At 46.8% G+C, this 26,624-nt stretch overlaps 1 protein-coding gene across 3 annotated transcripts in view; it reads right to left on the reverse strand.

Annotated features, from left to right (window-relative positions):
• The window catches only part of GPATCH2L (G-patch domain containing 2 like), a 376,403-nt gene that overhangs the window by 147,687 nt on the left and 202,092 nt on the right, over positions 1–26,624 (reverse strand). For all 3 annotated transcript variants that reach the window (XR_014968871.1, XM_085626692.1, XM_085626693.1), the window contains exons 5-6: positions 18,598–18,677; positions 13,523–13,590 (exon numbers count right to left, since the gene is read on the reverse strand). Coding sequence is in view for 2 of the 3 variants with exons in the window: in XM_085626692.1 (XP_085482818.1) it covers positions 13,523–13,590; positions 18,598–18,677 (148 nt within the window). In the remaining variant the exon portion in view is untranslated. The remainder of the gene's footprint in view (positions 1–13,522; positions 13,591–18,597; positions 18,678–26,624) is intronic.

The raw sequence follows: 26,624 nt of genomic DNA on the forward strand, positions 1-26,624 counted from the left end.
AAAATTAGCACCTCTACTACCACTTCATCAGAACATTCCTCTACCTTGGAAAACTCCATCCGAAGAAGGCAGCCCTGCTGGAAGAAGACTCGCAAAAAAAACGTGAATCCTGCTGGCACACGGTAAACCTCTCTTTAAGGATCAAGTGATTGGCCTCTTGTTCACCTGCTTCAAGGGCACAAAAAGCAGGACTCCCGACTCCAAGAGGGCCTACCTGGCTAAAAAGAAATAGACCCTGCTGGAGACCTGGTTTGATAGAGACCTGGGGTCCAGAAATGTTCCCCGGGGAGCTATTGTCTGATTAGAAGGTTTCCCAGCCGTTGGCAACTATGTCCGAAGGTAAAACTTTGACCTGGACAACCCGCATGGTTTAACAGACCTCTGCTCCACTGAAATCTGCTTGAAATGGTGCCTTGGTTCCCGGTCCACAACAAACTGTGTCTTTCCATGGTGCTTGACTTTTTGTAAGGGGTTTTTGCCTTAGAACTTCTTATCTTTGGTCCCCTTTAACCAAAAACTAGTATGATGATTTTCGTGTCTTTTTGCTCATTACATGTTTTTTCATTTTTCTAAATTGGTTTGAGAATTTTACGGTGTTGTGCGCTTTACATTAAAAAACTGTTGGTACTGCTTGCAATTAGCATGCACTTCTCTGGGGATTGCCAGCAGCTTGAGCCACAGCTACCAGGTGTTGAGCAGAGATCCTGTTAGAACTCTGTTTTGGCCTAACAAGAGTGGGTGTATGGAGTTGGCATTGTTGCCCACTACCCAAAATATAAAGTATTAACCCCATTTCTGAAACCTACGGTATGAAGATATCTGTGGGATACGAAAAGGTGTTTTTTTTCCACAAAAGAGAAAGTTATGAGCTAGATTTGGTAATTGTGTTTCTCATCTTTCATTCTCAAGTATTACTACTCCTTTCTGAACCCAATGGAAGAGCCAGGCATATGCTGGCAGAGTACCCACGTGTCTCTCGTGTTCCTGTCTCACGGAAACAGGAGGTATGTACATCTGTACCTTTTAATTTGACACCCTGGTAGCACAGCTATATTACTAGCCATGCTTTGTAATCCTGGGCCCTGCTGAGTTATAGTAAACACTTTTATTTTTAATTTACAGACACTTAAAACTGTACATAGAAATTATTTTACTTAATAGATTTGTGTTACGGTACACATCATTGTGTTTCCGATTATACAAGCATGCTAATATTCAAGCACTTTTCTGATGTACATTTCTACATGGATTTAACAGGACACAAGTTTGTGTTACTGAAGAAACACTGGTGTTAATAAACACATTTCTACTTTACCATTGTGTAATATTGGACATGCAGTGAATATAATAAGTACATTGCACTTTTGGCCAAAACCACTCTGGCTTCATCATAGCATCCATCTATGGTTGCTTATGGTCAAGCCTGAAGTTTTGGAAGCCTACTCCAGGCATCCTGGACACATGCGGGTCTGATCCTGTCCTAATGAGGTGCTCATCCTCAAACCACAATGTTTTGGTTACCAGAAAATAAAAGTGTGTTCCTGGATGCGGACCCAGCTCTACCTCTCAGTCACTCAAGTGCTCGAAGCTCTGCAGATAAATGCATTTATTAGAGGGAGAATGAGCAGATAGTGTGGGTCTGCAGACCCTACAGGAAGTGATGCAGGAGAACAGGCAACTTCCTCCTTGAGATCTCTCCGTTTGGATGTAGTACATATTATGCTGTACTTCCAAAGTCTGGTTTCATAACTAAAAATTTCTCTCACTGTCATAGCCTATTTGTCTTCCCCCTCACCATGGCTCTCAGTATTGTCTCCTGAAGCAAAGTGTCTGCACTGCAAGGCAACCACCATTTCAGTTCATTCCCAAATTCCCTCCAGAGTCCTATCTTTGCTCTCAACTCCTGTGTTTTCCTCTTTGTCCACTCCCTACATCGGCAACCCACCTCTTTCACCATCACCCGTGCTCCCAGCTTTTCTTTCCTGCCATCTTCCATCACTTTTCACATGTTTAACTGCACCATGCCCTCATGTTATTGTCGCTTTCTGTAGTCTCCAAGATTGAAGGAGTTGCTATGCCTTTACAAGTCTTCACAAGGATACAGTAAAGCAAAGATACCCTAGTTTGTAAAGCAGTCAGTTATTAAGCCTCTTAACTAGGGCGGTTCAAGAGTCTGCAATCAAAGAGATAAAACTTCTTTACGGAGACAAAAATAGCTGAAACACTTTTGTTGGGATAGGAAGATCATGTGCATGTTACACAGATGTGTCCAAATGCGTGTGAATCTAGTATACTGACTTTTGGCAGTTCAAGCTGGACTGTTTGAGCAGAACCAAAGCTGATTTGCATAAGGCTGTGTCTCACCCAAAGTGGCATGGTGGCCTAACAAACAATGGATTGGTATGGGGTCTGAATAATTGCCAGTGGCTGATATTACTTCAAGCTTTCCTTCCATCATATTTATTTATTGTGAGGACTATGGAGATAGAACTGCCTTTAAAAATTCCATGAAGTTTTTTTGTTTTTTTTTAGCTAGGAGCTGCTGCTTAGTTATCCCTGAGCACTGCCATTTGGTAGATGGAGGGTGAAAGGTGGGGTTGTAGTTTTTATTGTTCAAGATGAGGAACCTTCTAGGCCAGACCAATCTTTTTTTTTTCTTCCTTTCAAAGTTAAGTTTATTAAGATTTTACATCTTACAATCTGAAATAGCACCTCACATGCTCCCACGCAGGGGATCCAAAAGTCTCAGCAATACCATAACAGTTAAACAAGAGGCAAAGATCAAGTAAACCAGCACCTTTTCCCATTAAGTAGGCCGAATGGTGGATACAGTCTCTAAACGTCCTGGAGCTTAAAAGGGTCTTTGCAGAAGTACAATGTAGGCAAGCAGTTCTATAGAAAGCTCAACTTCTTTCTGCGACGGTAAATGCCCCAAGGTGCTCAGTTGAAGTGCTAGACAGTAAATGGCCAAAAACATGTGCAAACGGAACCCAACGTGGGATAATGTAAAAAACAAGCAAAAAAGAAAAAAAAAAGAGACAAAAGACCCACAACCCACCCCCCACTCTACCCGTGATGGCGGCGAAACTTATATAATCAAGAAAGTGTTCGACATAGGGATGCTAATCAGCATTGAAAGAGATGGAGGGCTCTTATGGAGGAGGGACACACAGCTGATGGAAGACCCCTGGAGAGGAAGGAGACAAGGGGACCCCATTTAAATTCAAAATTCTTATAGTTATCCCTGAAAATGTCAGCCATACGCTCTAAGCTAAGCAATCTCCATAGACGGCAGTGCCAGAGCGAAATAGCTGGGGCCTCCCTCCTCTTCCAAGCAGCTGCCAGAGTAACCTTAGCCGCTCCAATGCAAAGCCACAGAATCTTTTTATCAGCTCGAGTCTGGTGTTCTAAAGAGGAGTCACGAAGCCCCAAAAGGACTTCCCCCATGGTAGTGGGGATGGGATAACCCAACATATCTTTTATATGAGCCAGGGGCGGATGACCGGGCAGTCCCACCATTTGTGCTGGAAATCCCCAAGGAATCCGTAACATCTATCCGAAGTGGTGGGAAAGATCTGCTGAAGCTTGGATGGATGCAGATACCAATCCATCATGGTCTTCAAGTGTGCTTCCCTGAGGTCAGTGGAATGATTGAAGCGTGCAATGTCGGACCATAGGTGTGACCATTCCTCATCGGAAATAGGACGGTGAAGCAGATCTTCCCACATGGACATATACCTAGGGCGTGGGGACAGAGCCCTTTGTAAGTAGGAAGCTATATATAAACGAGATCACCCCTTTCATATTAGTAGTCTTGGTAAGGAAGGCCTCAAATTTAGTGAGAGGGCGAGTGGCAGCGTCTCGTATCTGAGGGGTAAGGGCCCAATGCATCAATTGCGCATAGTGATAACTTTGTGTTCTCTAGGTCATAGTCCCGCTTACAGTCATCGAAAGTGAGAGGGTCAAAACCATGGAACAAATGTGTTCGAGCTAAGCAGCCTCCTTTTCTCCAAGCATCAAAAGGTCCCTCATGCTGGGCCGGAGGGAATTCTGGATTAAAGTGAATCGGGGTAAAGGGGGACGGGAATGAGGTCCATCTATCGTAACCCGAGATCGAATCCCATACTCTAAGAGTGGTGCGTGTGGGGGTGCTAATGTATGCGTTCTGGGGCCTGTCCCTTCGCGAGCGCCACACTAAATCCCATATGGTCCGCCCCGATACGCTACGATCCATGTGTAACCAATGTTTTTCGGACTCCCGTTGGGACCATTCAACCAGAACCCTCAGCTGCGCCGCTTTGTAATACAAGAGGACATCTGGGAGGCCTACTCACCCATCAGCACGGGACCGGCGCAGCAGAGTAAGAGAAGCGCGCTCATCCCCCCTGCCATATAAAGCGCAGGATCATGGCCTTCACTTTCCGAAAGAAATCCTTCTCCAGTTCAATGGGTAAGGCCTGAAAAAAATAGAGAAGCATGGGCAAGAGGGTCATTTTCACGGCGTGCATGACAGAAAAAGAGGCTTCCATTTTGTATAATCCGCTTGGATGCGCGTAAGGGCGGGAGGGAAGTTGGCAGCATAGAGCGCTTCAATTCTCGGCGTCAACTGAACCCCCAGATATTGTATGGATGAGGTAGCCCATGACAGTGGGGTGAGAGGTTGGAGCCCGAGGACCTCCGAAGGTGATAGAGTAAGATTAAGAATGTACGATTTGCCCAGGTTAATTTTAAACCCTGACACTAGTTCGAAACATTCGAGTTCCGACTGCAAGTACGAGAGGGACGACGCGGGCTCAGACAAAGACAAAAGAACATTGTCTGCGAACAGAGAGATTTTATGGGATTCTCCTGTAAATGGTATTCCCTGGATGCCAGGGTTAACCCTGATCGCTAGTGCCAAGGGTTCAATGCTAAGCGCAAAAAGTAAAGGTGAGAGGGGACACCCCTGATGCGTGCCTCGTGAGTGGAGAAAGGGAGAGGATTGTATCCCGTTAATCACGACTCTAGAGCGGGGGAGACAGTAATTAGCTCTTATCATATTGAGAAATTTGGGGGCAAAGCCGAATGCCGTAAGTGTGCGAAAGAGGAAAATCCAATCTACCCTATCGAAGGCCTTCTCGGCGTCCAAGCCCACTAAGACCGCAGGGATTTGGCGTCTATTGGCCTTTTCTATTAAGCGTATGATTCTACGGGTATTATCGTGCATTTGACGGCCTTTGATAAACCCCGACTGATCCGGGTGAATGAGGATAGGCATGAGATCATTTAGGCGAGTGGCAAGAATGTAAGAATAGTTTAGCATCCAAATTCAATAGGGCGATCGGCCTATAGGAGGCGCAGCGCTGGGGATCTTTCCCGATTTGGGAATCACTCAAATCACCGCCTCAGACATGGAGCCTGAAGTTGCACCGTCTTCCGCCATTTTGTTAAAGAGACGTACTAGATAGGGGGAAATATCGGGGGCAAATGTTTTATAAAAAAAGAGCCGTATAACCGTCCGGCCCTGGCGCTTTGTGTGGTTTCAGGTTCGTAATGGCCATGGTGACTTCATCTATGGTGATAGGAGTGGTGAGCAGAGCATTCCACGTATCAGACACCTGGGGCAGAGGCAATGACTGGAGGTATGCCTGTTGGGCGTCCGCATCTAAGGAATCCCCAGCATAGAGGTTCCCATAAAAATTCCCAAAGATCTCAGCTTTGTCTCTATCCCTATGCGTCATTTCCCCCGCAGGGCCCAAAATGCCGCCTATGTATTCTTTCTCCCGCTTATCTTTCAATTGTGGAGCAAGATGTTTACCAATTTTATTGCCCTGGGTGTACGACAAGTGTCGTAGCTTAAGAAGAGTAAATTCTGCCCTGTTGTTATAAATGGCCCTGAGTTTACCTCGGAGGGCCGTGAGAATACGTAACATTTGTCGCGTGGGATTAGTTTAATGGGTACGTTCAAGAGTCATCAGTTCGGTCTCCAAGAGCTCCCTCTCGCGAGTGCGCTGTTTATTTAGTGCCACGTTGAGGGCGATACACTCCCCTCGAATAACCGCCTTCAAGGTATCCCAAGTGACAAATTCTGTGGTATCCTCTGGCCTGTTAGTATTTAAAAATTCAGTAATGGCGTTTCTTAGCTTGGAGCAGGATTCCTTGTTGCGTATAAGCGATGGCGGGAAGTAACACCTGGGAGTGGTCGGGCGCTCCCTAGCAAGGTAAGACAAACCGAGAACAGGCTATGATCGGATACTGAGGGAGGGGGGGGGGGGGGGGGGGGGGGGGCGTGGGGGAGATCTTGGGGGGGGGGGGGGGAGATCTTGGCGTCCTGCAATGCACCCTGCAAAGACTGACTGATAAAGATGTAGTCCAACTGGGAATAAGTACGATGGACATGTGAGTAGAACGTGTAGTCTCGTGTTTGCGGGAACAGAGTGCGCCATGCGTCTAGGAGGCCCATATCGCGTATGCGTTGTTGTGTCTCCCCAGAAAAGGAGCCCATGTCTGACCGCTGCAAGGATGTACTGTCCGAGTCTTTTTGCCATATTAAATTAAAATCGCCCATGAGAACTAGCGGGATCTCTGCAAAATCTGTCAATTTCCCCAAGAATGTGTGCAGGAAGTTCGTCTGGCCAGAGTTGGGGGAATATATCGCCGCAAAAGTGCAAACTGTTCCTCGCAGACGGCCTTTGATCATGACCCAGCGCCCATCCTTGTCACTCTGAACCCCCATAGGTTGAAATTGTGTAGAAGAGCGAAACATAATAGCCACCCCCAGGTGTTTCGTGTGGGCCGAGGATCTATAAATTAGTGGAAAGTGTTTGTGTTTGAGATGAGAGTCTTCGGCTCTGGCTAAGTGCGTCTCTTGAAGGGCCACAATATCAAGGTGGTGATCCAAAATATATTTCCATACTTTGTGGCGCTTTTGAGGGGAGTTGAGACCCTTAACATTCCAGGTTCCAATAAGAATCAGCATCACCTCACATGGAAAAAACCACAACGCTCCCTAAGCCCAGAGGATACCCTAGCGCCTCCCCACCACATCTGCCCCCCTGCAGCAGCGTAGGATCAAAACCCGCCAATTGAGCCGTCCCATCATTTCGATGACCCCCTCGAAAGATTGTTAAAAAAACACCATTACCCACCCCAACACCCCCAGAACCCCCTAGAAAAATAGAAACATGTACAAACAAAAAAACAATGCATACATGACTTGAGGTCCCTCTATGGGATCGATATGACCCCCTGGAGACCATGGGGGACAACAGGTCTGAGGACCCCGTCCACGCCCGCCTCGGCGGGAAATTTGACCAGAAGCGTAAATGTGCGGCTCTGAGAGAAGAACAAATACAGAAAGGCCAGACCGAATGTTAGCCCAAGCCCAGAAGAACGCATTGAGAAGGCATTCACATTGGTAAAACAGAACTAATATCAATATAGCAGATCACAGCTTGTATCCGAGAGCTAAAGAGACCTTGACGGATAGGCCCACTGTGCTATAAGCAAAAGGAAACAACATCAGTCTTACTTGAAAGGTCCATAACGTCCAGGAACCCTCTTCCCTGGGAGCTCGCCTCAGCAGCCTCAGAAACAGGGGCCACGGCGGAGCACAAGAAGGGGGCCCTCCCTGCTCCCCCGGCAGGAGCCGGCCCCTGTAGTGTATCAGCGGAGTCATCTGGGGCCTTCAGCCCTCACTGTGGGAAGGCCAAAGGCCGCGACGTGCAGACCCCGGAGATTCCAGCAGGTATTCAGCGTGTCCCCCTGTGCGACCAGGCCGAAGATGATGACTCACCTCGGGTGGATTCTCCAGCTTTGCCGTGGGCGGTGACATCCTCTCCAGAGAGAATGCCTAGCAAATCCAAACCTTCCTGGAGGTCAGTGATATGGCGTCGTTTATTCTGGAATTCGAAACTGAGCCCAAAAGGGTAGGTCCATCTTTACTTGATCTGGTCATCTCGTAGCTTAGTGGTGATGGGTCTGAGCAGTTGTCTCCGAGTTAAAGTCAATGGCGCGACATCCTGGTAGATGGTGCAAGAGTGATCTTGGAATGAGATGGACTCCTTAGTCCTGGCCACCTGCAGAACCGCCTCTTTGACTCTATAAGATTGGAACTTCGCCAGGACATCGCACAGCCGTTTCTTCTCTCCCTGTTGTAGAGACCCCACTCGATGGGCTCTGTCCAGTTTTATTTTGAGAGACTGCGGAGACAAAATCTCCGAGAAGACACCCACCACAAAGGCCTCCAGATCTGACCCTTCAGCGCCCTCCTCAAGGTCTCTGATCCGTATATTCTCTCGCCGAGCCCTATTCTTAAGATCCTCCGCCTTTAGTTGCGACTGGAGCAATCGTTCCTTAAGTGAGCGCACATCCTCCCGAAGTTCGGTAGAGAGTTGTTCTTGCTCCTGATGTTGGGCTTCGAGATCAAGAACCCTAGTGCCGACGGAGTCCACGTCCTGCTGCAAGGAAGACAGACGGTCCGAGAGGTCGGAACGCAGTTGATCAATGGAGGCTTTGATGTCTTGGCCAATGTCCTTGCGTAATTCAGATTTGAAGTCTTGAAACATGGACACCAGGTCTGCTTTTGTAAGAGCCATAGTGGCAGCGCTTACTTCTCCCCGTACCGTCGATCGTGATTCTGTGGTCGAGAAAAAATCTGAGACCCTATTGGGAGTCTTGGCCGATGGCTTCTTAGGCGGCATAGAGCGCCTCCCTCAAAGTTGCTGTTGCGTAATGGAACTCAGGGCACCAGGCTCTGACTGGGAAATGGCCTCAGATGGTGTCTAGGGGATCATCCTCCTCGTCACGCTGATTCGTGCCATGCAGCCTAAGGACCCTCTCTGTAGGTCAGCCAGGTAGCCCCCAAGGACATGGAAGTGCCACCGCCGCGGCGTGGACGCAGGAGGGTCAAGCTTGCATCCGGGCCCTCCGCGCACTCTCCAAGGTCAGCTCCCGTGGACCAGCGCCGTAGTGGAAATAGGAGGGTGACAGCTAGACCGATTGATAATGAATGCTGATGGTCCCACAGACCAGGGGAGAGACAGGAGTCCAGTGAAGTCGAACGCGGGCTACAGCAAGCCCCAATCCCCCAGGTCAAAGTTAGAACACACCCACAGGACCAATGAGGCACTAATTGCAGCGTTCAGAGGGGCCCTCGTAGCAAAAGCCAGCAGGCAGATCCGGGCAGCAGGCAGTGAGTGCGAACAGCAGCCGCCATTAACTACAGCGCGGCCGCCATCTTAGAGTCAGGCACTCGGGAGAGCAGCGGGGTGCAGCAAAGTTAGTCAGCGGAAAGAGCCATCAGTATTGCCCCCAGGACGTCCAACACTTGCCTCACATGCCGCCATTCCGTTGGACGGTCTGGAGTCTCCACCAACGACTCGTGATCAGGAGCCGCCGCGCACGTCATGCCGCCATTTTAATGCGGCGCGGCTACACCCGATTAGGCAGCAAAGAGAGATTCCGTGATTCTGGGGGCGATCTGCGCCCACCGCCACACTACGCCAGATGCCTCAGGTGTTCATCCGTCCGCAGCCTCCGTTGACAGCAAGTATAAGCCGCCGCAACTGCTGCAGACCCCGCCGACAGCGCGTGGACCGGGAGCCGAGACAGGTTACGTCTGTTCGGCCATCTTACCCGGCCACGCACCCGACCAATCTTTTTTTTTTTTTTTAGCTATCATTCATACTTAATTGTGCCCATTTTGTGGGTGCTCCTGGTTGGAGACAGCCCCAGTGATACCTGCTGTGAGAAGCATCCCTTTACTAAAGGATTATCTGGAGAGTAGTCTGAAAACAACACCAGAAAGAAAGTTACCCTGAAACGGTTCTGAAAGTTGAGACCGTGGACTCGCAACCCAACTAGAAAATGTGTATAAAACTGAAATTAAAAACACCCTACTTTAGTCCAGCCTCAGATTCTTCTTGATCAAGGAAGCGAGTATTACACAGAGTACTCTAGGAGATGCTCTGTAACCAGGGCTTGTGTTTGCCTGACAGTCAATCTCCCAGAGGGGAAGGGAAATCAATTGAAGCAACTACTTTCTGCTGGAGAAGCTAAGGCTCTACCTGAAGAATCCTGGAAGTCTGCCTGCCTAATGAACAAGCATTTGCAATGCAATAGGTCTCGCATTACTAAATGTTTGAGTTATTGGTGTTGCATAATTATTTGCAAATCCAATAGCTCAAACTTTCAGTAATGCGAGACTTATTACATTGCAAATGCTTTACCTTTGGTATAATCGCGGCACCCGCGCTTTACTTTTAATGTTATAAGTAAAGCGCGGGTGCCGCGATTAAACCAAAAGTAAAGAAATAGATTTTTTTTCTATTTCTTTACCGTTGGTATAAACGCGGCACCCGCGCTTTACTTATAACATTAAAAGTAAAGCGCGGGTGCCGCGATTATACCAAAAGTAAAGAAAAACAAGTGGCGCGTGTGTCACGCCTGTGTCTGGGCACGATCATAGCTCCTCCCACGGCCTATTGGTGTCTATTACGCTGTTGAGTTCTGAGACCTTGCCACCCACAATACCACTCAAAAAAGCCGGACTGCTCGCTCTTGTTACCTTGAAAGTCAAGTGCGGAAAGAGCTGTACTTTGCCCAGTTTGCAGAGTCATAGTATGCCCCCCAGCAGAAAACTACCTCAGAAACCCATATCTGCCTAGTTGGCCTCCCACAAACTACATGTGGCAGACACTCAAAGACCTGCTATTCAGCCCACTACCTCTGCAAAGCACCCTGTCAGTCCACAAATCACAGCAGCGTAGTGAGTTCTTTTAATGTGTTTGCTTGGGGTCATCTGCTTCATACTTCGATTGTTTAAACACACCTCACTATATTGCCATCTGAGAGCACATTAACAACGCTACAGGCCTTGCATTGCTCTGCTTCTCCATAGATTAGGCCAAAGAGCCAGGGGCCTGGTTAGTGAATCTACCTAGGCCGAAACCAGTCTTGGGTTGCTTGTGTTCGGTTTCAGAAATGACCAGGCTTGGAAGATCACGCTGAACTGACTCTATTGGGACAGGATCAAGGCGGATGTGGATTTGGCTGGGTCTAATCTGAAGTGGCATGGTGGACTACAAAACGATGGATTGCGATATGAACATGAGTAATTAGCAGTGGCTGAGGTTAATTCAAGAATTCAATCCATAACTTTTTTGTATTTTTCATTGTGAGGAGGATGGAAACCGTGCTAACTTTAGTAACTCCATAAAAACTTCCTTGGCTAGGAGCTGCTGCTTAGATTTTTATAAGCTACCGAAAGCAAACATTTCCATATGCAAATCAGACAACCACTCACGCAATGAATGGAGTGGCCTAAACTACTACATAAACACCCTTCTACGAGAGACAACAGGCTATACCAAAAGTCTTTCTTCATCAGCAGAAATCAGCAGTGAGGTGTACATTTGTAGGCACACAGATGAAGGGGGCCCACGTCTGTGTTTACCTTCTCAAATTTGGGTTGCTCCACTATGTCGTGCTCCTCCAAGCATCCTTAGGGAGAAGTGAGATGTCTAAAGTGTATAGTGGGACAAAAGTGAGTCTGACACAGTTGTCCCAAGGACAGAGCGCTTGTCCTGTAGATTCGACCTTACCCCTACATGTACAGTATTGGCCCGATTAGTGAATATGTACTGAATGCTGCTCCAAAAGCTCAATCTCCAAAAATTAAGAAGCAAGCATTTAGCAGTCCTTTTGCATTTGTTTTTTCTGTGCAAACTGTATTACCAGTCTGGCTCCTCCACTCAAAATCATGAAAGGTCATCCAAGAAGATAATGGGGTGGCAAGGCGGGGTGGGTGGGTGGGTGGGGGGGTTTAAACCAGGGATAAGCACGAATGGCAGTTGAGTAAACATGTTTAGTGGCAGGTTGTCCACAAATGTATAACAATATGCGTTATGTCACATCCTGTCCTTGGTATCAGCCTAATCAGTGAGTACAAAAAGCTTTCGCTGCTTGAAGTGCTACGGTGTGCCAGCGCGCCCATGGATTTGTGAGCTAATGGAACAAAATTCCTTTCTCCTATGAACCTTTTGAAAATAAAGTGATCTGGTTGATGTGTCAATGGCATACGAAATTCCATAAATAAATACAATTAATTCTATAAGATATGCCATGTGTCTTTGCCTACTTGCAGTCTGGTGGGAATAAACCTAATACATATTTGACCAGAGTGCCGGCTACAGCTTTGCACAGATTTAGACCCGCAACTTAAGGAAATAGAACCACATGGACTGCCAGCTGTAAGTGATACAGAGTGTACATTAATGATGATAAATCAGTTTTTAAGTCAAAGTAAGGCAATGCATCACTGCCACCAAAAGGTGGATTTCAAAATCAATGGACCACCCAGGTGTCTGGCTAGTAAATGGAACACGTAGGGATTAATTTTATACTGTAAGTGTCGAGCTGTTTGCTTTGCTAACGTTTGTCTGTAAGCATTGCTTAAAAAAAGTAAATGTAGAAAAATGCAATATACTGGAGCAAAAGCCAACACATACCTTATGTATTTCAAAACTGTATATTGAATTCAATGTTTTTAAATTGTAATAATTAGCATGGTTCATTTTACGAAAATGTTTCAATCTGAACAGAATATACAAAGGAATAGGTAAGTGTCAGAACGTAAAGGGAAATGGTTGGCAATGCCTAATTTACTTTCCACAGGATCGAGTCATTTGGTCTTTTGCAGTAGCCTAAGGAGTAGATCGATGGGCCTCTAAGGGAAGAGTCATGCAAAGTACAACTTATGCCTCAGACGCCATCTGAATGAGTGCAGCAGATAGCCCTTCGCCCACCGCTATGAAAGCATTTGTTTGTCAAAGCTTGCATTTGCACGGAATATGTGCGAAGCAGAAGATAAACAAAAACAACACTTAAAGTCTGCTTTTCAGCATACCACAGCAAAAGATCCATTTTGCTATGCTATTACACATAAGCTGGGATGGGTGGGGTGCAAAAAGGGGTGGTGGGCAGTACTTGAGGGGTGAGGTAGCGTAAGTGGGCGAGACCTAGCAAACACATGCACTCTAATGGAGTGCTGAACAAAAACGAAAAAAGTGGTTTCTTAATAAGAGCAGTGGAAGCATGCAAGCAGCAAATCAAATTGACTGTAAAGAGGCTATGCTCCAAGGGAGGGGAAACACAAGACGAAGAATAAAAGCCACTGAATAAGAAGCAAGCAAATGACTGACAATAAAGCTAAGCAATGGGCGGGCTGAAAGCTCACTTAAGTTGACATTAGGTCTTTCACAACCAGCCCGCTGTGCTGCCTGGAAGGCTCGACCTAAAAATGGCAGTTTGGGCTGCAAGTCTGGTGTGTGTGTACAGTACTCTGGGCCTCTTATGGCTGGTGTATGCATTAGAGCATGTGGCCTCTGAAGCCTGCTTGAGTCTTAAAGCCCACCATGCCTGCGTGCACTGGCTGAAGTACGGTCTGCTTGAATCTATAATCCTTTGTTCATGTGCAGGCAGGAGTCTGGAGGGGTGATTAGTGAGTGGACACACAATGTGATGCGACTAAGTTGTTCCTTACTCTTTCTGCCGAGGATCGTGCATGACGTGGCTCATTCGGTCCGTCCCGAGGGCACCCATAGCGCTTTCCTGCATGAAAGAAAGAAAGAAACAATCAGTTACTGTCTCATGGCTGCAGGTTCCATAACTTCACGGGTCCTCACCGCTCTACAAGGACCCCCGCTAAGCTACACTTTATCCCAGTAAGGTTTGAAATTTACTCAGCCCACTTCACTGCTCTGAAGGACTTGTACCAATCTCAAGGAGTCACTATTTACGCTCTCTTCCTCTTCCCTACAAGGACAGGCCCAACTACCAGAAGATCTACTGTACCTCCCCAGCTTCTCAGGAGTCAGGCCACCACCTCTCCCACATCTTTGGCTAAGCACTTCCAAAGGCGCAACTCTAGCCAGGACTCAGGGGAGGCCCACCTGCCCACAACCTCCACCTCTCGGCAAGAGCCACAAAAGTTCTTTCTTACCATAGGAGACAACAGCCACCTTATACCATACTTCGAATTAAAACCCCATAACCACATGGTACTTACTTTACCTCTAAGAAAAATGTCCCAACCCATTAACCACCAGAAGAAACCGCCTATCACACCACATAAAATGAAGAAATGAAAAGGAACAACTAAAGTTTTGCAGATACGAACGACCTGCCGTTAATTTGTAGAATTTGTTTCTGGAACAGAGGCATTCTCCTTTTGTCTGCTATATTTTGGAGAACTCCCCCAATGCAACAGGGCCAGACCTTTGGGAAAGTGCAGTTTAAAAAAAAAACATGGCATACTCTAAAAGATCATCATTTCTCATTCATAAGAAAAATACTTCAACAACATTTCCACCCTGAACCCCCCCCCCCCCCCCCGCCTTAGAAATGACCCACAACCACTACACCAAAATTAGTAGCAAAGTCATACATTTATCAAAGGCAAGCCTCCACCTACCTAACATAAAAACAGGACAAAATCTCAGCAGAGTCCCCCAATTGCCTTCGACAACAAGCAGCCACCTACTGCTAGTCAGAGCCACCAGTCCCAAAAAAGCACAAGCATTTTGCACAGAATCACCTTTTCAACAAAATGTCCGATTATGATCCCTGAAAGGAGTACAGTGAACACGGACAGGTCAACCTCTACAGAAGAAAGACATTACTTGAATGTGGCTAGGGTTAAGCCTGGGAGATCCTGTGAGGGGAATAACGTGAAAGGACTACATTGCTTGGTAGTAGGGAAGGCCACGCGCCGCGGCTGCTTGCATAAGGTAGAACTAGGAAAGCTGTTTAATTACCGAAAACAAAGCCTCTGCTACTCCTTATATTTAAACACATAGCCAGCAAGACAACAAAAAATAAAGAAAAACTGTGAAAGAATGCCAAAGGGACAGAGAGAGAGAGAGAAAACGACGCGCAAATAAGACTGAAAATGATGGCCTGAAAGGAGGCAAGGAGGATCAGTCAGTCCTGGGCATGGCTAAATATGGGCCGCAGGAGAGAGAAGTAAAACACTAGGAGCAGCGGAGCAGGCACGCAGGGGCCAAGCGACTGCAAAACAATTATGCCGTGGAAAATTAATTCTGAGCCGAGCACAGAATGTCTGCAAGGGAAAATGAAGAGGCCTCGCTCCCCGCCATGCTCCCTCCTCGCTGCGATGCTGCACCGGGTCCACACAAACACAGGAGGTGGGGGCCGAGGGGACAGATGAAAAATGGATCATTTGTTACAGCGCAAAAATTATTATTAACTTAAAGTGCCGTAATGTTTAAATTTACAGTTTATTACTGTGTAAATTACAAGGCACACTTCCTTTAATTAGCAGCCGTCCAGGCCGGGAGCTGCGAATAAAGCACATTATTTATGATTACAATTTAAAGAGGGAGAGTGCCTGGCAGGGATGGGAGAGGACAGGCAGAAGGAAGGAGAATGGAGAAAAAAAAGGAATGTAGGAGGACGAAGGGAGGAAGGCTGAAGGAAGCTTTGAGCTCTACACTACAGCCTGAATAGGAGTGCTTCAGGCCAAGACTGCGGGGAAGAGATATTTGCAGAGTGCAGTAAAAACTAGTGGCGGCGGCCGCTTACCTAAAGTGGTAGGGCGGCCGCGGGTGGCAGAGGGCGGTGGGTTGAGGAGGGTGGAATAAAATAAATGTTAAAAAAAGAAAAAAAAAATACTTACCTGCTCCTATGCTCCACTCCCGCCTTGCTGCTTCTCTCGTTGCCGTCAGGGGATGGTCCATCAGGACACAGGCTCCACACCCAATCCAGACGTTGCTCTCACATGAGAGCAGCGCCAACATTGGTCTGAGCGGTCTCGTATGCCGCTCAGATGGTGCATTGGAGCCTGTGCTGTTTTAAACAGCAGGATTGGATAAACAAAAGTACGCATTGTGTTTGGAAGGCCTAGGACAGCTGGCCAACCACACATGGACACCTATGAGTGCACAGTACACCTCCATGTCTCGGCCGTCCCTGCCCTACACGTATTGTATTGCGGGGCTCAGCATAAATAGAAATATAATATTGTCTTATTATCATTTTATTTTCTGCTGGCACGGGCTGTGGCACTTCACTCCTCGTCATTATAGAGCCGCCGCCCCTGGTAAAAAAACACTCCCCATTCGGAGCCTGAGCAGGAAGTTAAATGCAGAATCTTTGTTTACTGGACCAATTTCTAAGTGTCAGATTTTTCCCGCACATTTTCCTCCCAACCCCCACCGACTATATTTCAGCAAATTTGACTTATGAAATCTGTCGGAAGAAAAGTTTGGCAAAGCTTTACTTAGGACAAAAATCTGAACTCCATTCTCTGTCCAATCTCTCATTAGTGCAGGAATAAGAATGTTGCCCTTGTCTTGTAATTAGGACCAAAATGTCAAATTTAGCTTCAAGGCAGCAAATAATAAAGGACCAGATGTACAAAGCAATTTTACATTCACTCTTAGATTTGGAGTCTACGACCCCAAAAATGGGATAGCAAAATTCTGGTTTAAATACACTAATCTCATTATAGGAATCAGTAAACTTACTGATTCTTAAAATGGGACTGAGACCCCACACTGATTCAGTATGTGGAAGGGCATGTAGTAGGCGTCCCTTCCAATGATGAATTGGTATGCAACACATCAGTGTTTGCGATTGGAATCCAGTCGCAAAACACTGAGAATGCCTTACTCTCAATTTAGGGTGGTAATTAAGTCACAACTTCCAAATTAAAAAGGAAAAAGAAAAGAAAACTGTTGTCAACTCTCAAACTTTAAACTAAAAAAAAAAATAGAAATCTTGTTTTTACACGCAGCCCATTTCCTTTGAGGGAAACGGATTGCATTAAAAAAAAAAAAAAGTTTACTTTACTGAAAAGCAAACACAGACGTGGTCTGCTGACCCTAACAAGCTACCATCCCTGTGAGCACCACTAATCAGAGTGAGTCGCAATTCGGAATGCGACCCACTATGACTCTGAATTTAGCAAACCAATGATTAGTAGATAGGTTAGTTTCCTAAATGTTATACTGGTTGCCAATTAAGACCAGATTTTTGCTACCAGTAATTAGTAAATCAGGCCCTAAGTGAGCAACTCAAACATCACATACTGTGGGGCATCATGCGATGTCCCAGCATGATGCGTCTAAACCTGAGGTTACAGTCATTTGTAGGGAGCTACTGATCATAGAAGGCCAAGACCCAGAGGACCATCCAGTTCAGTGGGACAAGCAGCATGCCAGGTTAGATCAATGGGTGACTTCAAGTGAATCCAACAGTGCATGAAGTGAGTTTGGGAGTCTGTCTCCACAGCTAACTGTGCATCGTCATAACACCAATTACCTTGGCCACTCCCCCTTCATCATGCCCTGGGGAGAACTGCACACAGGAAATCTGTGGGTACTGCACAAATGAGGAGCACTGGAGCACTTTTGAACCTCTTTTAAAAAACACAAGGAGCATGTGCTAGAAGTCAGGTATGAGGTGCACGGCCAGCCCTGTGCATGAGTCCAATAATTAGCTAGTAAAAAGGGGAGGATGCACAAACGAGGTACATTGTCCAAGTTTGGTTGCGAGTCACCTGCATGGAATATCAGTAGATGCTACAAGTCAGGACAGAGGTGCACCGGCAGTGTTCTTCTGGTCTAAACTAATGTTGAATGACAGTGCTACATGTGTGTATTGAGGTGTTGAAGAGGCAAACCACTACAAGGCAGGATTAGGGAACACAAACCGCTAGGTAGGGTATCAGCGCATGACCAGCATTCACACCGCAGAGCTAAAGTGTCGCCTAGGAGCTTATATTTAGTAACCAGCGATGCATGGACCAAATGTACTAAACCTTTTTTGCAGTCAGAAAAACTCCACTTCAAAAGAAATCAGAGGGTTTGCAATCACTAAAAAGTTATTTGGTATGCACTTAATCCGTTTTAGGAGTCAGTCATTTTTTGCCAACTCCTAAAATGAATTTACCAGCCATAATTTGGAAGGGGCATGTTGGGGGGTCCCTTCTAAATTGCGAATGGGGAACCTATGCATCAATAGTTTGTGACCGGTATAGCAGTCACTAACCATTGATAAATTACGGACTTGGGGTGATAACTCATTCAGAAAAAGTAAGATGCCCCGCTGCCTTAGTAAATTGGGATGGCAGTTTCAGGAGGAGTAGGCATTGTCAACTCTCTCTGACGTTTTGCAACAAAAAAAATGCTAGTTTTAAAGCTGCCTCGTTTTCTGCCTCGGGCTGCTTTAAAACTAAAACAAACGTTTTTAATTTTGAAAAGCAATTACAGGGATGGTGGTCTGCTGGTCAGGCCACCTTCCCTGCGATTGTAGCCAATCATGGTGGGTCGCTAGTGAAGACCAACCTAATTAATATTCATAGGGCAGGTCGGTCAGCAACCCACTACAATCTGATATGTTATGGTTAGAACAAACTCTGATTCCATTCCCAAAAAGTCTGTGGTAAACTTACAACCACTTTTGGAGACAGGAATCTTCGTACTTCTGGCCCACTGTAAATAAAGATTGTACTTTTTAATACAGGAGTTCTTAGCCCGAGTATGAACACATTGTGGACACTTTACAAAGGCATTGCTTATTTACCACAGATAGTACCTTGCCAACAAGCCTCCGGCGACCCTTGCGGATACAGCGTGCAGCCGCTCCTGGCAGGCGGTTCAGGCGAGCATGGAATCCTGCAGAAGACAAGACATCAGTTCAAGGAAGTATTGGCCCAAAGAAGTCAATACAACATGCAAACTGTCAAGAACTTTTGGACATTTTTGGAGACTCGGCTGAAGCAGTGCAAAATATGCAGCTGAAACAGCTCTCACTTTACTCAACATCTTCCTTTGTTTACTGACCATGACAACATCGTAGACTATGCTCAAGCGAGTATACAACCTAGGAGAAGCACCGACCCGGTGTTGCTTGCTGTACTGGATACTCTACACATGTTGGTAAAGGACGGAGGGGTAGCCGGATTGATCCTTTTAGGCTGCATGGCGGCTTCTGATACTCCTAGTCACACTATCCTCTTTTATCACAAAAAAAACAAACTTTTATTTTACAAGGCTAGCTTAGGACTGGGTGGTGTTTTTCCCCTCAAAATATGACCGAAAGTTGTGTAGCAGTGATATTCAATTTTGATGTCCACATCATGTCACTTGCTCGTCTTAAAGGTTTCCCATGGTCTCCCTCTTTACACATGCACAGATGACATCAAAATAGTACTAAAAGATATAAACCTATCCAGCTGTTTCTTCCAAGGACTGCCTAAGAGCAGTTGCCAACTGGATGGGTGGCGTATCCCATAAACTGAACTCACTCAAGATGGAGGTAATGATCATGATAATTACATTTGTAAAGCGCAACAAATACCCGGAGGTGTCCTGGCGCTATCTAGATCCTCTGAGACTGCTGGCGGCAAAAGACGAAAATAGAAAGACCGGCTCATTGTGAAAAAAGCCACGTTTTTAGCCCTTTCCGAAAGGACAAGAGATCCATAGTGTTTAAGTGGTATCGCAAATCATTCCAAACTTTTGCTGCACCATGAATGAAGCTTTTGCCACCCCATCGGGCTTTATTTATGCGCGGCACCAAGACCAGCCTGGCTCCTTTTGAACATTGTTCTTTCAGGAATGTACCATTGGAGTCTGTGCTTTAGATAATCTGGTCCTATGCCATGGAGGGCCTTAAAAACCAGGCATAGAGCCTTAAAGCGTACTCGACTTTTAACTGGAAGCCAATGCAATTTCTTAATATATTTGGAAACCGAGGAAAATCTCGACGTTCCTGTAAGCAGTCTGACTGCAGTATTCTGTAACATCTGCAATTTATTCAAGGATCTTTGTTGAACATTTAGATAGATCCCATTGGAGTAGTGCAGTCTTGCCATTACAAGAGCCGTGACCACAATTTGTCTGCTTTTCCGGGGCAAAGAAGGCAGCACTTTCCTCAGCATTCTGATAACGAACGGTACTTGTGGTGGTGGGACCAGCTGCCATATGGAACAGCAGTTTCTGCCCCTCTTATATTCCATTTCCTCTTGTCAAGAAAGTTAGTAACCGGTTTCCAGAAAGATAAAAAGCTGACTCTCAAGCTCCATATTAATGCTATTGCATGGGAAAGCTTTCTTGCCCTAGGTTCCATCAGTACTATTCTTCCACTACTGCCCACCAGTACAGGTTAGATAATCAGCCGTACTAGGATACCCTCAATATTATACTACGGGCATTCCCTTTATTTAGAGCTTCCCAAATATCTCACAGTCCAAATCTCTCCAAATATCAAAATCACCCAAGGTATTCAATCTACAGTGACCACAACTCCTGCTCAATCAAAAGTGCAGTAAACCATGTTTTTGGTCAGCTGGCCATACTGGGCAGCTCCTGGTTAGCAAATTAATTGTGTTCAAAAACTTGTGTATAGTACCACAGGGGATTAATGGACTTGGTCCTTCAAAACAAACTGTGCAGATATCATCTAGTGCCATCTTAGGAGAACCTACGCCAGGGGATTCCTGAAACTAAAAAAATATGCAAAAAAGCACGTTCCTATTCCTATCTTATTCCTTAGCTGTGAAATACTGTTCCTCTTTGTTAGAAATGGGGTTTTTGGTTGGTTTGGGTATGCACTTAAGCCAGGCAGACCCCAACACTCTAGTCAGGGTAAGGGAGTTATACACACAAGATAACCCCTGCCACCCCCTTGGTAGCGTGGCAGAGCAGTCAGGATCATAAAACACATTAGACCACATTCACATAAATCACTGTGTCACTAGGCACTTGTCATGACATCACTTAGATCATAAATCACTTTGCCATAAGTCAATGGTCGTAACCGTGTAGGTAGTGCAAACAAGTAAACACTTTATAGGTTGCACATATTACAAAAACACCCTACACCAACACTGTACATATTATGCAGGTCCTGACAAAATACTTGTTATCCTGTCATTGCAAGGCATAACCACAATATATATCTTCACATCAATGCATGAATATGGAGCAGATTAGGGCACATTAGGGAATAAAACAATACATACCCCAACATTAGGGCATGAAATGATGCAGAAACCTATTACTGTGCTCATTTTACATGTTCCACAGTCCACCTCACAGGGAGACCGGGCACAGCAGCATCTGTATGCCTACAACTGGGATTAGGGTACGCCCAGTAATGTTTCCCAAGGCAGTAAGTTCTTACTGCTACGAAGCGGGGGCCACCTCCAAGGTCTCACCCCGTGATTGTCGCCAACACTAGATAGGCCACTCCCCCCCAGGGACGTGTATGCACAAAAGGGGCATGGGCACCCTCGCATCAGGGGGACCCTCCCTCAATCCTCCTCACAAGGAGAATGGCCTAAAGACAGATGATGCGCAAATACACGGCCTCAGCCGGTGACGAGACCTCGCCGGGTTCACCCTCGTAGCGGCCTGCGGTAAGGGAACTTCCCCTTCACTTCGGGCAAGTCGGGAATCCTCTGGGCCGCCTCAGCTCCCTGCGGGTACAAACAGCACCTCCCTTGAAGCTTCTGGCACCTTTCCTCCCGGAGGCACCACTGCTCCTTTTACTCCTTGGATCGGGCCTCAGGAGCCAAGGCGTGTGTCCGGACTCCGGTAGGGCACCCACATCTCCTAAGGCCCACCAACTCCCACAACTTCTGGTCAGAGCCCCCATGCTCCAGAGTATTGGGCGGGGTCGCCCTCAGCTTCAGCAGGTTGCTAGGCAACCACTTTAGGCCCGACCCGCCTCAGGAGATACAGAGGAGACTCCTACACTCCGCGATTTCTCAGCCCCCACCCCCCCCCCAGCGGGAACACGCACTGGAGGCTGAGGGGATGGGGGGGGGGGGGGGGGGGGAAAGAGTACTTCCATGTTAAAGCTCTCCCCTCCCGTTGCAACTTGCAGTACACACGCTCTTCTTTGTACTGCCACACACGCCTATCGTGGAGAGGGGTACTTCCCAATAAAGGGCCCACCACGTGCTTTCAGGAAAAACCGGTTCGCTTCGTTTTCTCCACATGAGGAAATACAGCGCTCACCATGCACTTGTTGTAAAAATATAGCGCTCGCTCTGTGCTAATTTCTCCCACCCATAGATCAGGCCATCAAGCCCTGGGAGGTCACTGGGGACACCCAGCCAGGGTGGATGCCGCAGGCCAGCACACAGAATTCTTGCGAAGAAGCTGACAGTCCTTCTTGAAGCCCCAACAGGCCACAGGTCAGCACAACAGACAAGGGAGTTCAAGGGTAGTTCCTTCTGGCAGCATAACAGTTCCTTTTGGCCAGGTGCAGTCTGTAGAGCCAGCAACGGCTGGTTACAAGTCCCATGAAGTGTTCAAAATAATGGGGTCCCAGCCCCTGTACTTATAGTTCCAAAGACTTTGTTCTGGGGGGCACTTCAAACACTGTTTAGAAGTGCATAACACCCCCATTCACATCTCAAGCACTGGCCCCAGACACACTGCAAGGGGGTGGAGACAGAATTGTGGAAGGCAGACTCAGCCATATTCAGGTGCAACTCCTCCCACCACTCTAAATGCAGACCAGGCCTATTCAGATGCAAGGCAAACTTCTCCTGCTACTCTAAATGCAGCCAAGGTCTATTCAGCCTAGCACTGAGTTACCCAGGAAAGGCAGGACTCCCCTCAATCCCCCTTGCAACTCTCTAAAGTGAATGCACCTCACTGTAGTAACGAAGTCCTGGCTGGTTGTTGTAGTACATGAGGTTTTATTGTAGTTAATTACATGTTTTGTATATCAGCTCGGAACTAGCCCCACCAGGAGCAGCCAGCATGCTGCTCAGCCCGACTTTCCTCACAGACTCAACATTCTTAAGCGCATCATCAGTGCAACATTCCACTGGCTGAAAAAGAGGTGAAAATGGTATTTACATTTACATGAACAGGAAACTAGAATACTACATTCCCCTCTCTCCTGTCAGTCAAAACCAGAATACACATCCAAGCAGGGCACAAAGACACATAAGGACACAGAAAGGCCCACTTCTAAAAGTGGTATTTCTAAAATAGTAATGACAAATCTGCTTTCCCGAATAAGCAGGATTTATCACTACTATTCCAAACATACCAAACATGGTCACGATACCCCTCTCATGTCAAAAATGACCACTGAAGCACATATCAGGGAATCCCTAATGCAAACCTAGGAGAAAGCAGCCTCACAGCAGTGAGAAACCAAATAGGCTGTTTGTCACTCCCAGGACATGCCACACAGTTAAGGCGCATGTCCCAGCTTTTACCTACTCAGCACCCTGCCTATAGGGCCAGCTAGGGCCTATCTTAGGGATGACTTGTATGTAGTAAAAGGGGAGTTGCAGACAGGGAAACCACTTTACATGCCAAGCCACTGCAGCAGTAAACTGCGCGTCCAGGCCCTGTGCGGCAGAGGCCTGAGACCGGTTTGAAAGGCTACTTCGAGGGTGGAGCAAGCAGCGCTGCAAGCCCACTAGTAGCATTTAATTTACAGGTCCTGGTTTTATGGGATACCACTGTACAAGGGACGTACAAGTAAATTAAATATGCCAAACTGGTGTAGACCAATCTTACCATGTTTACAAGAGAGAGCATGTGCACTTTAGCCATGATCAGCAGTGATAAAGTGCCCAGAGTCATTAAACCAACAAAAACAGGTCAGAAAAAAAATACAGGAGGAAGACAAAAAGGTCTGAGATGACCCTGCAAAAAGGGCCAAGTCCAACACTCTTGAAGTGAAGAATCACAAGAGACTCTTTCAGCAAGAATATAAAAACTTGTTTAGATGCTAATATAATTTAGTTCTCTTCTTTTTTAGCGTAATACTGGTGTCTACTTAGCTAGGTCTAGAAAGCCAGTTAGTGTACGGATGCCCTCTTTCAGAAGATGAATTAATAAATCAACCATAATTACAAGCACTATTGTCTTTTAGGAGCACAGCTATGACAACTCTGCCGAAATTCCAGCCTGAAGACATCAACTCAATGCTGCTCTTTTTATGATAGAATGACCCTCCATTAGGAGGAACACTTGGCCAATGAAGGATATCTTTGTCTTTTCCAACCTCACGTAGCAGTGGAGGCGGACCTGGCAACCCCTTGGCCGCTCTCGACTGCGCTCTTCGCTCCAGCGCACCGAAATTGACACGGTCGAGGCCTTGCGCAGGGTCTGGGACGGCATTCGTAAGTTTTCTGGCTTGGACCTGCTTTCGGCAAACACCATGCCTATTGCTCACCATCCCGCTTTCCCCTCACTCCAGTCGAAGGGAATGGTTAAACACGCTAATCGCCTTGGCCTCCTAACCATCTCGGATCTGTACCCTGGGGAAACCTTTTTCTCGCTCGCTCCTAATGCTGGTCCCAAGGACATGCAGGAAGATACATCCTTCCTTTCCCCAGCCCCCCCCCCCCCCCAATCGCTGGCCCCTCTTGACATGCTTTACGCCTCTTCCTCCCCAAATAAACTGGTCACTAAGATTTATGCTTATACGCTAGCGGCGTCATCTATCTCCACTGACCCGGCACGTATGGCCTGGGGCGAGGACCTGGGAATCGAGATATCTCAAGCGGACTGGCTTTACTGCTGTTCCCAGATTAAGCGTCTCTCCCCCAACTACCGCTTGCGACTAATACACTTTAAATATATACACAGATTATATTGCACTCCCGCTCATCTCCACAGATTAGGTCTTGTGGCTAGTGACAGATGCCTACGCTGCTCCGCACCCGCGGCCGATTTTTCCCATCTTGCCTGGTTATGCCCCCGAGTCGCGGCATTTTGGCAGGAGGTATGTGTAATTATCTCCGAAATCACCTCCTCGCCATTGCTGCCCGACCCCACGATCTGCCTCCTGGGCTTTGTTAAGTTCTGCCCAGACGCAACCCATCGATTGACGGCCATGCTGCTCGTTCTGGCTAGGCGCAGGGTCTCCATGTGTTGGGGCCGCAGGCCCGCGCCTAGGGTGCTGCTCTAGTTGGAAGACGCCTCTCGCTGCCACACCCTCCTTTCTGAATTTTGGGATCTCTAGCCGGCTAAAACCCGTCCTCTAGATATATGGGGGCCACTAGTTACCTATCTTGCAATCCGCGCCCCTCAGCAACCTGCAACCTCTCCCGCGCTCCCCGCCGGCTCCGCGGCTGCCGGTGCTGGTCCATGAGCTGGCCCCCTCCGGTACATGGTCCCCCGCCCTTGTCTCTCCCTCCCTTACACATGATGTTTCTCCCTCTGGGTGCCCGCTCCTGCTCTTTTTCACTGAGTTGTTGGTAACTCTTCTGGATAAAGTTTTTATTGTCGTTTGAACATGTGATTATTTCTGTGGTAATGTAAAACTTCGACGCGCCTTGTCTCCTGTAATTTGGCAATTGTACTGTGCATATTCTTTGAAATAAAGGTTTTTTTGAAAATCAAAAAACAAAAAAAAGTATATCTTTGTCCTTTTATGTTAATGGGATTATGCCATTTAGGAACTTGCATCGGTAAGGTGTCAGGAATCTAAGTGATATTGTTCTCCTGATACAACAGTAGCCATTTGCTACCGTTGGATCAGGAGAATCCAACGGTGCAACCACTGACGAAACACAGAATGAGGTGTGAGACAATTAGGAGAAGCAGGAAAGGGGAATGGGTCAAGAGAGAAAAGAGACAGCCAACATCACTCTCTGCCTAGTCACTCAGCTGGGCATCGACGTTTGTAAGTTGGAAATGTCATGTCATGCATGATCTGCAACTAACACAGTGACCGGGAAATCTTGGTGAGAGCCAGGCAGGTCACACCTCCCTATATTCCACCAGGATTTACTCTTAAAGAAATATCTGTGGCTGTGAGGTTTCCCAGTGTGGTGGGCATCCCCAAGTCCAAGAACTGTCAATGCTTTACAGACAAGTGTTTGTTATATAAAAAATAAAAAATAAAAGAATCAGATTTTGCCCTGCCTGCATGCCTTAACAAGGTCATCAATATTTCTACTATCAGTCTATGAATTCAGTTATATGCAAGGTGATGTTTTACAGTGAATTGCTAACGTCATGGGAAAACTGTTGATATGGTATCTTGCCTGTTTATACACCTTCTCTACACTTTGAGAGACAGCAGTTCTGGAACAAGGAAAGATCGTCAGCAAGTTCTGCCGACACTGAATACCTGCCTTATATGGCATGTAGATTAGGCAATGTTTCTCTGCAAAAGCAGAACAGATGAACGACAGTGGTGCAATCCACACAAAACACTTCTCCGAAACTCCTTTCATTCAGTCAAGGATTTATTAAGCACAGCAAATACCCTGTGAGGTTTGCAAAGGTTCCGGAAGTTGCTTACTGCTTTTTAAAATTAATTTATATTTTTTTACAAGGGGAAAGAAAGGAGAAGGCACTAAAAAAAAATAAACGGGGTAAAAAAAGGTGAAAGAAATGAAAATGAAGGGAAAGCAAGGAGAAGGCACTCAAAAAACAGGGGGAAAGCAAGGAGAAATCAGTGAAAACGAGGGGAAAGCAAGGAAAAGGCACTCAAAAAACAGGGGGAAAGCAAGGAGAAGCCAGGAGCAAGAGCGATGAAGCTGCACAGGGAGGGCTAGGCCTGGGGCACTATTTTTCAAAAACGTCTGAGTTTTGCCAATCTTCCCTAAGTGCTGGTGCGACCTCCGAACC

Source organism: Triturus cristatus, chromosome 9 (genome assembly GCF_964204655.1).
Source record: "Triturus cristatus chromosome 9, aTriCri1.1, whole genome shotgun sequence".
NCBI classification, from domain to species: domain Eukaryota; kingdom Metazoa; phylum Chordata; class Amphibia; order Caudata; family Salamandridae; genus Triturus; species Triturus cristatus.